Source organism: Homalodisca vitripennis, chromosome 3, assembly GCF_021130785.1.
Source record: "Homalodisca vitripennis isolate AUS2020 chromosome 3, UT_GWSS_2.1, whole genome shotgun sequence".
Lineage (NCBI taxonomy): Eukaryota > Metazoa > Arthropoda > Insecta > Hemiptera > Cicadellidae > Homalodisca > Homalodisca vitripennis.
The window spans coordinates 129,027,291-129,041,859 of record NC_060209.1 but is presented as its reverse complement, the minus strand read 5'-3'; the positions used below and the strand labels follow the sequence as shown (position 1 = coordinate 129,041,859).

At 31.9% G+C, this 14,569-nt stretch overlaps 2 protein-coding genes across 2 annotated transcripts; both read left to right on the top strand.

Annotated features, from left to right (window-relative positions):
- The first annotated feature begins 2,338 nt into the window (after positions 1 to 2,338).
- On the top strand, positions 2,339 to 4,298 carry LOC124358353 (D-galacturonate reductase-like). Its single transcript, XM_046810654.1, has 2 exons — positions 2,339 to 2,426; positions 4,101 to 4,298. The coding sequence occupies exons 1-2, from the start codon at positions 2,346 to 2,348 to the stop codon at positions 4,296 to 4,298; spliced, it is 279 nt and encodes a 92-aa protein (XP_046666610.1). The 5' UTR covers positions 2,339 to 2,345.
- Positions 4,299 to 5,145: 847 nt separating this feature from the next.
- LOC124358352 (aldose reductase-related protein 2-like) lies at positions 5,146 to 13,906 on the top strand. Its single transcript, XM_046810653.1, has 5 exons — positions 5,146 to 5,150; positions 5,780 to 5,987; positions 9,341 to 9,579; positions 10,442 to 10,595; positions 13,769 to 13,906. Exons 1-5 carry the CDS (start codon positions 5,146 to 5,148, stop codon positions 13,904 to 13,906), a joined length of 744 nt encoding a protein of 247 aa, XP_046666609.1.
- The last annotated feature ends 663 nt before the right edge of the window (positions 13,907 to 14,569 follow it).

The following is a 14,569-nucleotide window of genomic DNA, read 5'->3' as shown; positions in this document are numbered from 1 at the left end:
CTGACTGGAAAACACCAAGTACAGATTCATAAGTAATCAGAGAAAGTGACTCATAAGTTTTTATTCATTGTAATAAAAACTGGTAAATTTGTACTAATGAAACCAGCTTAAAAATAAATTGTTTATTTTATTTTAATTGAACATTTAAAAAATGCTAAAAAAATTAGTGTAACACATTTTGTGGCAAGAACCATGTTAAAATTACATTGTTGAACATCAGTAAATTTTCAATACTAAAAATGCTCTATTTTCTGATAGAATAATTCCTTTGAGATGCGGTTTGTGGCATTCAATTCAGTAAGCTATTACCTTTAAAATGATGTATCACAAGGTATAGGCTTCCATTAAGAATATTCACGATACCCTCGGCAGGACGTCCCCCGTTGGTGTGACATAACAAAACATTGTTCCAAAAAGTAGATGCCCAATCTCTATCACGATTGTAAGAGGTTTCAAATTTATATTTAAATTATTAAAGGATATATTTGGGTGTTTCCAGACATAATATACACCCTGTATATATATATATATATATATATTATATATATATATAATATATATATATATATATATCTATATAATATATATATATCTATTTTGAGATACGACTACCTTTCTACTGATTTTAATGTGCTCTATTCAATTAACATTCAGTCGTATCTGTATCTCTTTTCGTTGTGGAGATATAGTAAGTTCGATAACAGTCGTAACTAACAAATTCCACTCTATTGCAAGAAGATACTGTCGTATCCATATGATACACGGATTTATTAATCCATTATTTTAGGGATTAATGGTTTTTATTGTGCTTAGAGTTTGTTTAAATTGCCTTTAAACTTCATTATTATTAATTGCATGCTTGGAAATAAAGTGAGATAAGTCTAATTATAATTAATTGTTTGGGGTGCCAACATTAGCAGGCTTGGTTAATTCGATGCAAGTTTGATGTTAGCTAAACTGTAACCTGAAGGTAACCTCAATTATTTGATGTATCAGCCGCTGTTTTGATTGTTTCAAGTTGGTGTTGTGAAACAAAGTATTTTCGTTTTGATACTTGATTATTGAGTAGTAAAGTTTATGCATTCAGCTAATTTAAATAATGCTGATACGATAAGCAAAATGGATATTGACTATGGTGAGTTAGACTCGGATTATTTTCCAACTTGTTACATTGAGTGCTGTGATAAAGACGTATACTCTTCCTGTGATATTTGCTTGTGTTTGTTATGCAAAGAACACGCAAATTCTCCTTGTACTGATGGTAACTATAATTGAATTAAAGATATAATTAGCATAGCATTCGTACAAAGAGTTTAATAAAATATTTCTGGTTGATGAGAGGGTTGTTGTCATTTGGAACTATGGCACCACCTTTCAGTATTTATGAATATATAATTCTGTGTACAGTTTAATATTTAAATATAATAAATCAATTAAATTTAAATTCTTCTCTATCAATTCAAAATATAGACAAAAAATATAGGGTCGGAAACGTCTTTGCCCTTATTCCTTGCTCTTCCTATTTTTAATTTGGAAAAAACCTCCAAGTGTCTCCTAACACAGAACTACTCTGTTCAGAGTAAAGAAGGAAGCCGTTAATAAAGTTCCTTTTATAAGGCACTACATTACATAATGAGCTTTTCAGAATATCAAAGAGGATCTGCTGATAGTTAAATCTATCATATAAGATGAAATAGTATTTCAAAATATTAGCAGTTTGAGTATTTTAAAACTGTACACTTATGTACGTGACATACGTAATATATTTATTCTCCTCGTTACCTTATTATTTACTCAATATTTCGTGACATATTTACGTACCTATAATAATCTTAGTTTTAAATTATTGTAATTTAAGTTCCTAGTTCATTAGAGATACGAGCTATTGTCAAAAAAATTTAGGGAGAAATACTCAAAATGAAAGACACTTTTTTAACGTTCTTTTGGACGTATAAAAACAGTAAACAGGGTTTAGTAAAGATCTCTTTCAAATTATTTAAAATGGTATATCTACAGGTTATATAAGCAAGAATGGTACGAGAGAAAAAAAAGTATACAATAAATTCATGTACACAATGAGGTAAAAGCTGTTCTAAAAACACTTTTAAACCTAGGCAAAACGTGAATTGATATTCTCTACTGATAAACACTAGTATCAGTCGGTTATTAAACAGTGCTTAAACAATATTGATAATTTGATAAGTTTATTTCAATAGGAACTGAGTAATTATTAGATTACGGTTACAGAACTAGAGATTACAACAAAAAATGAGGTCTTATCTTTCAGGAAGTGCTGATACCACTTACAATCGGTATGGAGTAACATCAGTCAGTGAAACACGATTATGGCGAAGTTAACTGCTACCTCCGTCCTCAAGTCTGCCTCTGGCCTGGAAATGCCAATTTTCGGTTTGGGAACATGGCAGGTAAGACATTAAAACTCTATCCAATTACAGATTTACAATTCTATACAAATTTTGTTTTCATTAAGTATAATTTCTTAGCCAACACTGTTTCAAACAGAAACCAAATTAAACTGGTGTGCTTTTTAACCAGTAACTTTCCAATAGAGTATAGCAAAACCCTTTGTATTGATCAAGTAGCTTTTTATAAATTAAGATAGATGAGGTTATTTTATTTTAATTCTCGAGTTTTTCCACTCCATAACTATTTGTAAAACGAATAAATAGTCAGAGTCATAATAGAATGAATACAATAATCGTAATAAATCTTCATATCACTAAATGGACTAATTCTTTTCATATATAGAAATAAAACAAAAAAGTAAGAAAGTAGACTCGCAGTTTTGGACAAAAATCTTTTAAAATGTAACGATTATAATTTATTGTAAGGAATTTTTATTAAGAGATAAGGAAATATTTTGGTAAATATGTTCAAGTGAACTATTATTTTGGAGAACATTTTTTATAGAGTAAGAATTTATTGGCTTTAAAAACTCGTACAGTATATCAACTGTTTTAAAGCTCCAAGTTTAAAATTAATTTTAATTTTAAGTTATTCTTTATTCGCCATAGCTAAAAGAAGTTTCTAAATTATTTTGAGAAGAGGCTTACAACAACGCATTGTGGTCATTAAGTTGGAAAAACCTTACTATTTGAATTCGAGATCTCAAATTTCATACACCAGTAGTTAAAACCTTATGAAACTACTTTAACTGCATTTCCTGCAAGAGGTTTAGGGGGACTAGCATTTCTATACTTCATTACAGATCTAATTGTTCTTTTTTAATACGATTATGATGCCTTATTTTGTCCTTTATAACCTAGGTTACAAAATGTGCTAAAATAATTATGATGCCATTACAAGTATTTAACTCAGTAAATTTAAATGCTACTTCTATTTCCAAACTTTTTTTGTCTTTCTCCTCCTAAATCCCTTCTCTTCTTCACTTTACACTATTATCTGCATCCTGTACATGCATGTAGTAGTATCATAATAACACTAAGAGATTACCAAATTATCCCCAAGTACTTATCTCATTTTGATGCAGTGCAGCTGGATAGGTTTTGACTCTTAATAAGCACCTGAATAGTGTCTTTGATGATAACGTTTTATAAAAAAATTTAAACTTGGTACATATATTTGTCTTGGTCAAAGTAAAATTTCTATTGGTTTTAGAGCCAGATGGGCAAAGTAAGAAGTAAAAATCAAATTCCAAAATTCTAAATTAGTTTTAGTGCTGGCCACTATAAAGAAAAAAATCGTAAACTTACAACATTTGTAAACACATCCAACAAAAACAAATGACATTTTCCAACTTCACAACAGTAACCTTGATAAAGTTTGTTGCACTGGTTGACTTGCATTACGTTCTTTCGGGTCCTTCATTTTTTCCATAATTTGTGTGTAATCTAAACAAAATTGTTTCCACTTTGTGATATATTTATATTGAAAAAAAATTATAATGTATATTCACATCCATTCTAATCTAGTATAGTAATTAAAGTAACGTTTAGTATGTCACCACCACTTTTTTATGCTCTGGAATGGAATTTTATTCTAAAAAATAATGAAGAATTAAAATTTATTAGAATGTAGTTTTAGATAAAAACTTTGTAATAAATGTTATAATTTTATAGAGTGTGGACGCGGAACTGGAGAGAGCTCTACACACAGCACTTGAGGTCGGATATCGCCTCATTGACACAGCTTTTGTCTACAACAACGAGGAGGCTATCGGCCGAGTGCTGAGTGAGTGGCTGCGATCAGGCAAGATTAGTCGCCAGGACATTTTTATCACTACCAAGGTAACACGACTCAGTTGTGACTGTGGCTAAGCTAACCATGGCCACCAATTATGTATGTAGCATTACCTTAAAATTCACTTTTCCATCAAATTGGAAAAATATTTTTGTATTAAATTGTATACAATTCTATGATTTATTATTAGAAGCACCCCTGATTACAAACTACCCCTATTTTCTGAGCCTCCAGGCTTCTCAATCTTCCAAATTGTCAAATCCATTACATAGTAGTTGTTAGGACTTAAAACAATTTGGAAATTACATCAAGGTGTAAAAGTGTTATTGATATCATTTTGTAAGATAGTGGTAGGATTTCACTATATAAATATTGATTTAGTGACTCATCAAGTAAGATTCTTGGAACGTTTGTGCAGTGTAAGATTGTGGACATATTTTAAGATTAACATTTAGATAATTAGTTAAACATTTAAACATTTTATTTGAAATAATCTTTCATAGAAAATATGATATATATAAAAACATAGTTTTTTCAGTAACAAATTATTAATTTAATCTCTATACAATGAAAATTTGATTATTTGCTTTTAGGTATAGGTAGCTTTGAAAATCTAATATAACTGTGTTATGACATAATTGTATTTTCCTATATTTTTCAAAAAAAAATGTCTTGACACACACACACACACGCACACACACATTCACATATATATGAGTATACATTCTCAATATACATATATATATATATATATATATATATATATATATATATATATATATATATATATATATGTATATATATATATATATATATATATTTATATATATATATAATATTTATATTAAGAATATATATTTATGTATTGAATACTAGTAAAATGTATTCATTGTTTAATTATTGTCTCCTCCCGTTTTGCTTGTGATGGGGTAAAAATGTATTATATTGTGTTATCAAAGCAGTTGCATGTGTAAATTTATGAATATTATTACATTTACATATCTCTTTTATATTGCATTATCATATATTACAAAACGTTACGTGAGTGTACCGCCATAGCCATATCTCTGTTTCCATGCCTTTAGTTGTGTATACAACAAATAATATTTAGTTACATATAATAATTTTTAGGCGAAAATCCCATATGCGGAAGTCACGAATAATTTCAATTCGAGTATATTATTTTAAAAATGTAAAAACCGTTTAAAATTTTATAATCTGAAAATAATACATTTAGTTAAGTGAAGTTAATACATAAAATGTTTGCAGAATATTCCGAAACGAAAAAAAATTGGTACTTCATACACCAAATTAACAAAAACCTTTATAAAACTTCTATCGGTCGGGCAATTTGATTACCAATATTTAAGGATTTGTTGTAACCCGTAACGATGGCAAATATTTTGTAATGATGTTATATTTTCAAATAATCAAACAAATTTAAATTAAATCTATCTTAAAATAGTCAATCTCTTTACCTCACCTAGTACTTAAAATTATGGATAATGCGAGAAGTGCATACCAGTTGTATAGTACTATTATATCATTAATTTTTCAGCTACCTTATGCAAGGGAACAGTCCTAAACTTGTTCGGGAGTATTTACAGAAGCAATTGAAAGCGCTCCAGCTGAAGTATGTGGACCTATACTTGATACACCATCCCGCTGGGATCAATGCTGATGAAGTGATAAAACACGAAGGCAACACAGTGGACAATACAGGGTTGAAACTGGACATGACGACTGATCACGTGGCTTTATGGAAGGTAATGTGTGTTCATAAGTGAAGTAAGAATGCAGTTTTACTTCCTATCACTCAAGTTATTACCCAAAGGTCAAAAAAGTATTACATCTGGTCTATCTATTTATGTCTATCCTCATTAATTTGTTTAGCCTCTACTGACAAAACATAAAAGAATGTATGCTACTTGTTATATAGATAATACAGTTGCCTATTATATCTCGAAAACGAAGTTTTGAACTCAAAGTTTTTTACATGGATCTTCATATATATATATATATATATATATATATATATATATATATATATATATATATATATATATATATATTCAGATTATATAATTGTAAGTGGGAACCCAGTGGTGAGAGACTCTGACTTTAGATTGAACACGGACTTCACAATACACACTGTGACTGAACAAGACGTTGCAACGGCAAATCACTGGACTGAGAGGAGGAGCCGCACCTGGATGGGATGGGGTTTCGGCGGACCTGATAAAGTCTAATATGCATATTATATTGCAGCCTTTAACACACATAATTAATTGAAGCATATCAACTGGCGTATTTCCCCATAAATTCAAATTGGAAAAAATTTATAACCCCTTTATAAATCAAATTGTTTTACCGACAAAAGCAACTACCGCCCTATTTCATTGTTAAGCGTATTTTCCAAAGTTTTAGAACGTATAGTGAAAAAATCAGCTCGTCTCATATTTACAAAACAACAATATATTGAGTGTGTTCCAATATGGATTTAGATCAGACAAGAATATTAATGATGTATTGTTTGACGTAAATAAGGAATTGAACGACAATATCTCAAAAAATAATAGGTGTTTATTCATATTATTTTTTAGACTTTAAAAAAGCGTTTGACTCAGTTGATTACACAATCTTGCTACGAAAAATCGAAATGATAGGAATCCGCGGTACTGCTCCAGCGTGGTTCAATAGCTACTTGAATGACAGGAATCAGGTTGTGTCTATATGCGGAGAAAATAGCGATCCAAAAAAATGTAGACTACGGGGGTAATACAAGGCAGCACATTAGGCCCAATTTTTTTTCTAATATATATCATCAATATTGCAAAAATTCAGTTACAAGGCAAACTTTTTCTGTTCGCAGATGACAGTTTAATATTTATTTCAGGAAGTAGTTGGCTAGAAGCACAGGCCAAGGCATTGAGCGATTTGATGAACATAAAACTGTGGTTGGAACACAATATTCTGTCATTAAACATTTTAAAAACAAAATTTATGCCAATCTCTTTAAGCATTAACTCAGAATGCCCATTCAATGAATTGAAAATTCAGAATTGTGGATCGTACACAAAATTTAATATGTTATTGTAAGAGTATAGAGAGTGTAGTGTCCTATAAGTATTTAGGTGTGGTTTTCGATCATCGTTTAAAGTGGACGGAACATGTAGCTTATTTGCAAAACAAAGTCAGAAAATACATTTATGCATTTAGAAGATTAAGTGACATTTTAAGTGACAAAGAAATTAAAACTGCGTATTTTGCTTACGTACAGTCTCTATTATCATTTGGAAACATTGCATGGGGAGGAGCTCGAAAATCGATCCTTGAACCTCTTTTTGTTATTCAGAAAAGTATTTTTAAAAGCAGGGTTTAGAAAAAGTAAGAGATATCCAACTTACAATCTTTTTCATGAAACATCAATTCTTTCCTTGCGCCAGTTGTATATAAAAAGTATATTAACAAACATATATAAACATTTTTCTACAATTTTCTCTTTAACGTCACATTCTTATAATACCAGGCACTCTAATAGAGTGGGGATCTCTGTCATACCATTAATTAAGTTATATTCAAATACTAACTCATTTTATATATCTCAGACCTTATTTAGAAATATACGTTACAAATTTAGAAATTTTTATTTATTCGAAACCTTGTCTATTGAAATATTCAAACATAAAGTTAAAAGTTTTCTACTGCATATTGGACTTGAGGAGGCCGAGACCTTGTTACTGTCCGAGTGTGGGCGGTCATGACCATTTCTTGTACCAACTGTTGCTCATGATTATGGATTACCTACGACTAACTGTTACAGTAAACATTACTGAATACTACATTATCTCCCCCTTCATTCTCATCTTCGGCTGTAAACTTGAAAAATACCCTGTTGACAGGTACTGGAATACACTGATGGCGATGAACATTGTATTTAATAGAGACGGCAGGAGCTTTGGGTAGAGATATATCAGTGCTACATTCCTGGGATATAAGTTTTTATATACATACTAGTAATAATACTATTAATAATACGACTCTAGCCTACGCACAGGCTGCTTGCCCATGTAGGCTAATTTCCAAACGCTATGTATAAATACTTTTAGTGACCTATTGTACACATATAATTATTATCAATTTATATATTAATACTAATTGTAATAGTATTGTAATTATAACGGAAATAAACTTTCTTTCATTTCATTTCATTTCATATAGACTGATAGACATTGAGATTGTTAAATGTGTATGTCCTTCCATTGGATTTGGTTTAGTATTATCAAAGTCTGTAATTTAGGATAACGTATAATTTGAGATTATTTCTTGAGGTTTTGTATATTTTGCTTAGCTATCTAAAAGGGTTCTGGAAAAATCCTTCTTCTATCTGTATATCTGTTTATAGTAGCTACGTAAAGTAATTTCTACTTAGACAGCATTGTCTTTATTATAGGTTCGTTTCCTATGGAATTTAACTGAGCCTTTTCGTAGTCGTACTATCCGCCGTGTGTCACAACAACTTCATCTGTAGACTTGATATTTTATATTTATTTCAATATACAAAAAAAAGAGTTCGGTGAAGGTGCATGTCTAGCACTAGGATTGCTGTATGTTATTGAATAGGCTGGCATATTTTCTCTTCTGCTTGATAGATGTAAGTTTCTTTGATGTCACATTGTCTGTCCTCAAGATATATCAAGAATAAAGTTAGCTATATACTGTACATTTTGCTTTCAACTTTAGAAAAACCTTATTATACGACGCGAGATGTGTGTATGTATGTCTGATACAGGATTTAATATCAATATTTTGAGCATATTTTTATCATAAAAAAATTATTGATACATGCTCAAATGTACTGTTCCTTTCATTTTAATTTTTAATTAATTTTAGGTCAAAAAACTCCAGCAAATAAATTATTAACTTAAAATTAAAAATTATGAAATAATACATGCTATAAACATTTTGTTTATTGAGAAATTCTGTTACTGTACGCATAAATACATAACCAGAGCAATAATTTCCTTTCTTCTTAAATAAAAAGTTTTTAAAACTTTAAAATTTAAAACTAAGCTGCAACTTTGTTCAAGATTTTATAGTAAAAACGTGGTGTTTTTAGGAAATGGAAAAACAAGTGGACGATGGACTAACTAAAGCGATTGGTCTATCAAACTTTAACGTCAAACAGATAGAGCGTATTCTTAAAGTGGCTCGCATACCTCCAGCAAACTTGCAGATAGAGCAGTACCTCTACAATCAGGGGAAGGCAGAGCAAGAGTTGTGTAGGAAGAAAGGTATCACAATGACGTCATACTCCACACTTGGCTCACGTAGCGTACCTAATGGGCTGCTTTCTGGGTATGCGATATTTTCATATAATTACTTTCAGTATAAAATATATTTATTATAATAAAATACTTATGTAATTATAATAACAATTTCTTTTTTAATTCATAACCTATGTGTGGCAGTAACTGGCGTATGTAGACTACTTATTGTATCTGTCATAATATAGTCCTTCTTTAAGCATAATATCGTAATCTGAATAGTAACTTTACTGCCTTTTTAATATGAGAAACTCTCATTGCGTCCTTCAATTAAACTACAATATTGTTAATTTATAATCTAATAAAACAATGCATGAAGACAATTAATGAGTAAGACAAAAAAAACAGAATATACTGGCAGTTAGCCGCGGTATATAATATAATACTGAATAACAGAGACGAAATATGCATTTTTAAAGACTCACAAAACATCCCTTAAAAGTGGTAACTGGAAGATATTCACATCTCCTACTCAATTTAAGAATAACTGCAAACTATTGATAGCGGACACCCTACATCACTATAGTATGCTAATTTGTGTGCAACAAAATATTGCGTCATCTAGAAGCATTACAAAGGACTCATATGAATTTTATGTCTGACATGAGTGTAATGCCTTACATGATTTAGTAGTTCTCTAATCATATTCAGTAAAGAAATAATACTCTTTAGTACTAATACTAATAGTATATTTGCGATGTGTTGTTAATTAAAACATTAAAATATACAGCTGATACATTTTTATAATACTAATTTGATGATAAGTTGATGATGTAGAGTACAGATGGAAGCACTGCAAAAAAGGAAAGATTCAGGCTAAAGGTCTACATGTCTACTGCTGCTATAGTGAGAAAAAATGATTAAAGTTTAACAACTTATTTATTTAATTTCAGAGCGAACTTAAATCCTCTGCAGGATCCGGTAGTCTGCCGCATAGCCAAGTCCCACAATAAGTCGACAGGTCAAGTTCTACTGAGACATGTCCCTAACAGTTGGGCATCGCTATCATCCCTATCCAACCCAATCAGAATTCGTGAGAATTTTCAGGTACTACTTTAAAATGTTTCAAATTATTATTCTGTCGTCTTCTGTTTGCTATACTTATTAGATATTCAATGATACTCACCAATTTATTTAAAAACTGGTTCACTTACATAAAATAAATTGGAGCTTTACAAAATTACAACAGCATAGCCAACACCACATAAGTACACAATAAATTCGTTCATATTTATTTGTGATACGTTTTGAAAGTCTACTAAATTATTTATTATAAGACTACTATATAGAACTTTTTCATATACTAACATCATATTAGAAAACATTACCCACATATAATATTCCTCTGATTGATTTCTTGGCTGATAGCATTAGTCGACATACGCAGATACTATGTTCGAAGCCTGTTTTATCTGAACAATGGTGTTTGCAAAGGTTAGTCGATCTTGCAAGGACAATCTTGAGTCCTGTTCGTTTAACTCCGTCATCTGTAAAAGAAGAATGTATGGTTGGCGTTGTGCTCCGAAGTTTTAAACGTGCCTATCTTAAACAATTATGCTTAAAGGTTACAATGGCCGGTGTGAAACTGGGTCAGGGAGAAATTTAGCTCCAGGTGTTTCCGTTCTATCCTTATGTCATATCTAATATCAGCATGGCTTACCGATGTCTTCTGCTGTGTTTGTAACACACTCTGCCCATGAACACGTAATATGTGCCTGTATTTAGATCTAAATCTCTAAAAACTTTTGTAAAAGACTACATCTGTGCTTAAAAATTATTTTGGTTTCATGATGGTGTATATTCCACTGTTTTGGAAGTAATACATAGCTAATAAAGAGCCTCTAAAACAATAAGGTAGTACTAGCTGACGTTCAAAAAGATTAATTTGTTCTCAATTTGATATTTTTAAATAACAGTGTCATAAGGTGTAATACAAACTAATAAATGATTTTTATTCCTTCCTAAAACAACAATGTTAATATGAACAAAATGAACATCTTGGAATTAACTTAAGGCATAAATTTAAGCATAATTTATTTTTTTTATTTAAGGCATATGAAAAAGTGTTGAAAATAGATTGGTGTTTAGGTGTATCTATCTATAATAAACTAAATATTTAAGTGAGTAGACGGACCGAAATATTCTTATTATGCTTTAATTTGCATTTACCTAAACTAAAGTACAATATCATATGGGGTTTAGAAGTGTACTTTTCTCAAATTGGTTGTTTAATGTATTGATTGTAAATATTAAAGATATTCAAACAATTTCATTAGAGAAACATTTCATTAACAATATTAAATAAAAATATATCCATATCATATTAATTCATATGGTTTTTCATGACCGTAACCACTTATTTTAAATCATAAAGCACAAAATATTTGATAAAGAACCCGAATTAAACCTGTTTGCTGTCTAATTATACTTTCTTGTTTGTTATAATGAATATTAAGAAACTATGAAACAAATTTTAAAGGATTGGGTGGGTAAAAGGTAACTTCCCAAGTACGATAACTTACCCAAGTATTAATATTGGTATTGTGTATTAATAATATATGTTTTAGGCAGGGTGAAAAAACGTATATTTAACATATTTTATTTCAATGTCTTTCAGTTCAATTTGCATAAATATTACATTAAATTTATACGTCCTGGGTAATACGCCCTACCTAAAACCAAAAATAATTTTAATAGGGGCTCCCTTTTAACGGTGGGCCCCCCCACTGAAATCCTGGGCGAAACTTCTTTCACCCTGTATAGCTCGCTAACTAAAGCGTTTTCTGCTGGCCTTATGTGGTATTTGAACTTTTTTCTTTATTTTCACACGTTAAGAAACAGAGTCCTGACGAGTTATCTCCGTTTCTTTCATGGGGACACCCCTTGTATATATTGTGCCGCTGATACGTAAGAGAGTACGGCGAAGACAGTGATGTAGAGTTTTTTTTCGGATAATTTTGCCCTGAAGGTAAGGTATATCCAAATTTGATACTATGTTTTGATTTATGGTTTTGAGTTTTCGTTTTAGTCACATTGTACTAATGACATGATTTTGAATTTTATCACATTGACAATTTATATTGATAATTTCCAAAAACAATTAAAAAAAATTGACTTTTTTTAAGGTAGAGAAATTGAAAACTTCAACTAATAAAATGTTTTTAACTGAAATTGATGACGAAAGGATTTTTAAGGAAATACGGTTGCTACAGTACACTTATTAATTTATTCAAGTGATGACCAGAGGCCCAAACTCATCTGTAAGTAAATTACGTAAGGGTTCCTAAAAACTAGACCTGTGACGTAACTTAAGTGTTTACGTAACTTTTCATATTTTAGGACAAACATAACTGTGCATCTAAAAAGTTAAAAAAATATAATACAAAAAATTAACAAACTTAAAATGTAGTTAAAGCATTTAGCTTTCCCATAGAAAAATAAGCACTTTGTTTTAATGGAAAATTCCTATTTTGTGTAGGACATGTGTTTTTTCTTTTACATTTATAAACATGATAAATTGGAGTCAATCTTAACCCTCCCCCCCAAGGCAGTAAAAAATGGGAAAAACCCCCAAAAGTTCTTAGAGTAAGTTAAGGGCCTATTTAACAGTCGTATTTATACATGTTAATTTTACTAGTAATATTCTCAATTCATTATATCATACTTAAACTATTTCTTTGTTTAGTCTAATGTTTGTAAACCTGCGCTTTGAACATGTGTTCATGAGCAATTAAGTTTAAAACCAAATTATGATCAGATTCTGAGCCGGCGCGACTTCAGTTTTGGACCAAATTTATTTTTGTCTATTATTTTTCCCACCCTCGGCCACTACAACTCTTGTCAGTCGGTGGGGGAGTCACTAACGCCGTCAGAGTATTGATTTTCTGCCTGGTTGGAGCTGATTGGTTGAGGTCAGCTGGTTTGACCTCTTGACTAGTTTTACCTGACCAGCTGTTTTCACTCGGCACCGGTCTACTGTTCGGAAGCGGTCAGACACGGTTCGGAGAAGGCTTAACTGCTGTTGCTTGTCATTTTTTATTCGCCATTGCTCGGAACAATAATGGGTAAGCAGTAGCGTGGTTACGTGTTTTTTTAACCCTACCTGCGGGCACCGGGGTTTTTGTTTTGCCCACTTGGTGGCGGAGAAGGCCTTTGGGTTGGACTATGTCCTGGTTCGAGTTCTCCAGAGGGGTGGTACCTCTGGATGATTATTTTCATAGGGAGGCATTTGGATTTCTTTGATTTTCCTGGTCCCGTTTGAGCGGAAACGTCTCCGTGTGGAGAAATTCTTTAGGCCTCAGGGCAAACGTGAGAGAAGTTTGGCCAAGAGTTTGTGGCCAGAGGTGAGGGACACCTGAATTAGTGGTTTTTTAAGGCTCGATATCCCCGAAGGAGTACTGTGGATCACCACCATACCCCTCTTGAGGGTTCTCAATCCTGAAGAGGAGTTCCCGTCTGGTTTTTTGCCTGAGTCGCCCTTCCCACCTTTTCTGAACTGACACCGTCTAGTGCATTTGCCTTCGCGCAGCGTGCTGTTTGCTGACCGGCAGAGGGCGGAGAGGAACAATCATCGTTCTATCCAGCCCTCCAGGGCTGTCACGGCCGTACAGAATCCCGTAGATGGGCCACACCACTCAGGTGGGCTTCGTCTACCCATCTGCTATGCCTGTGGTGAACGAGGTCATACTCGTCGGGAGTGTCCTAGGAGATATCGCACTGGTCCAAAAAACTAGATCAAAGGGGGGTTTATCTGAAGTTCCCCCGAGGTCTAAGAAAAAATTTCAAAAAAATAGTACCTGTGCGAAAAATTTGATTAATAGTTTGGACACTACGAGCCTAGCAGAAAAGGGAAACCTACGGCTTAGGACAGCATCTTCGGTGTGCCCTTATATCAATATCTTAGTGGGAGACTTAGTGCATAAGGCCCTAGTTGATTCCGGGTCAGCCTGTTAGCCTCATCTCTTCCCGTCTTTTTGAAGCCATTTCAAGGTTAGGTTTGGTGAAGCACACCGAGGAATCTT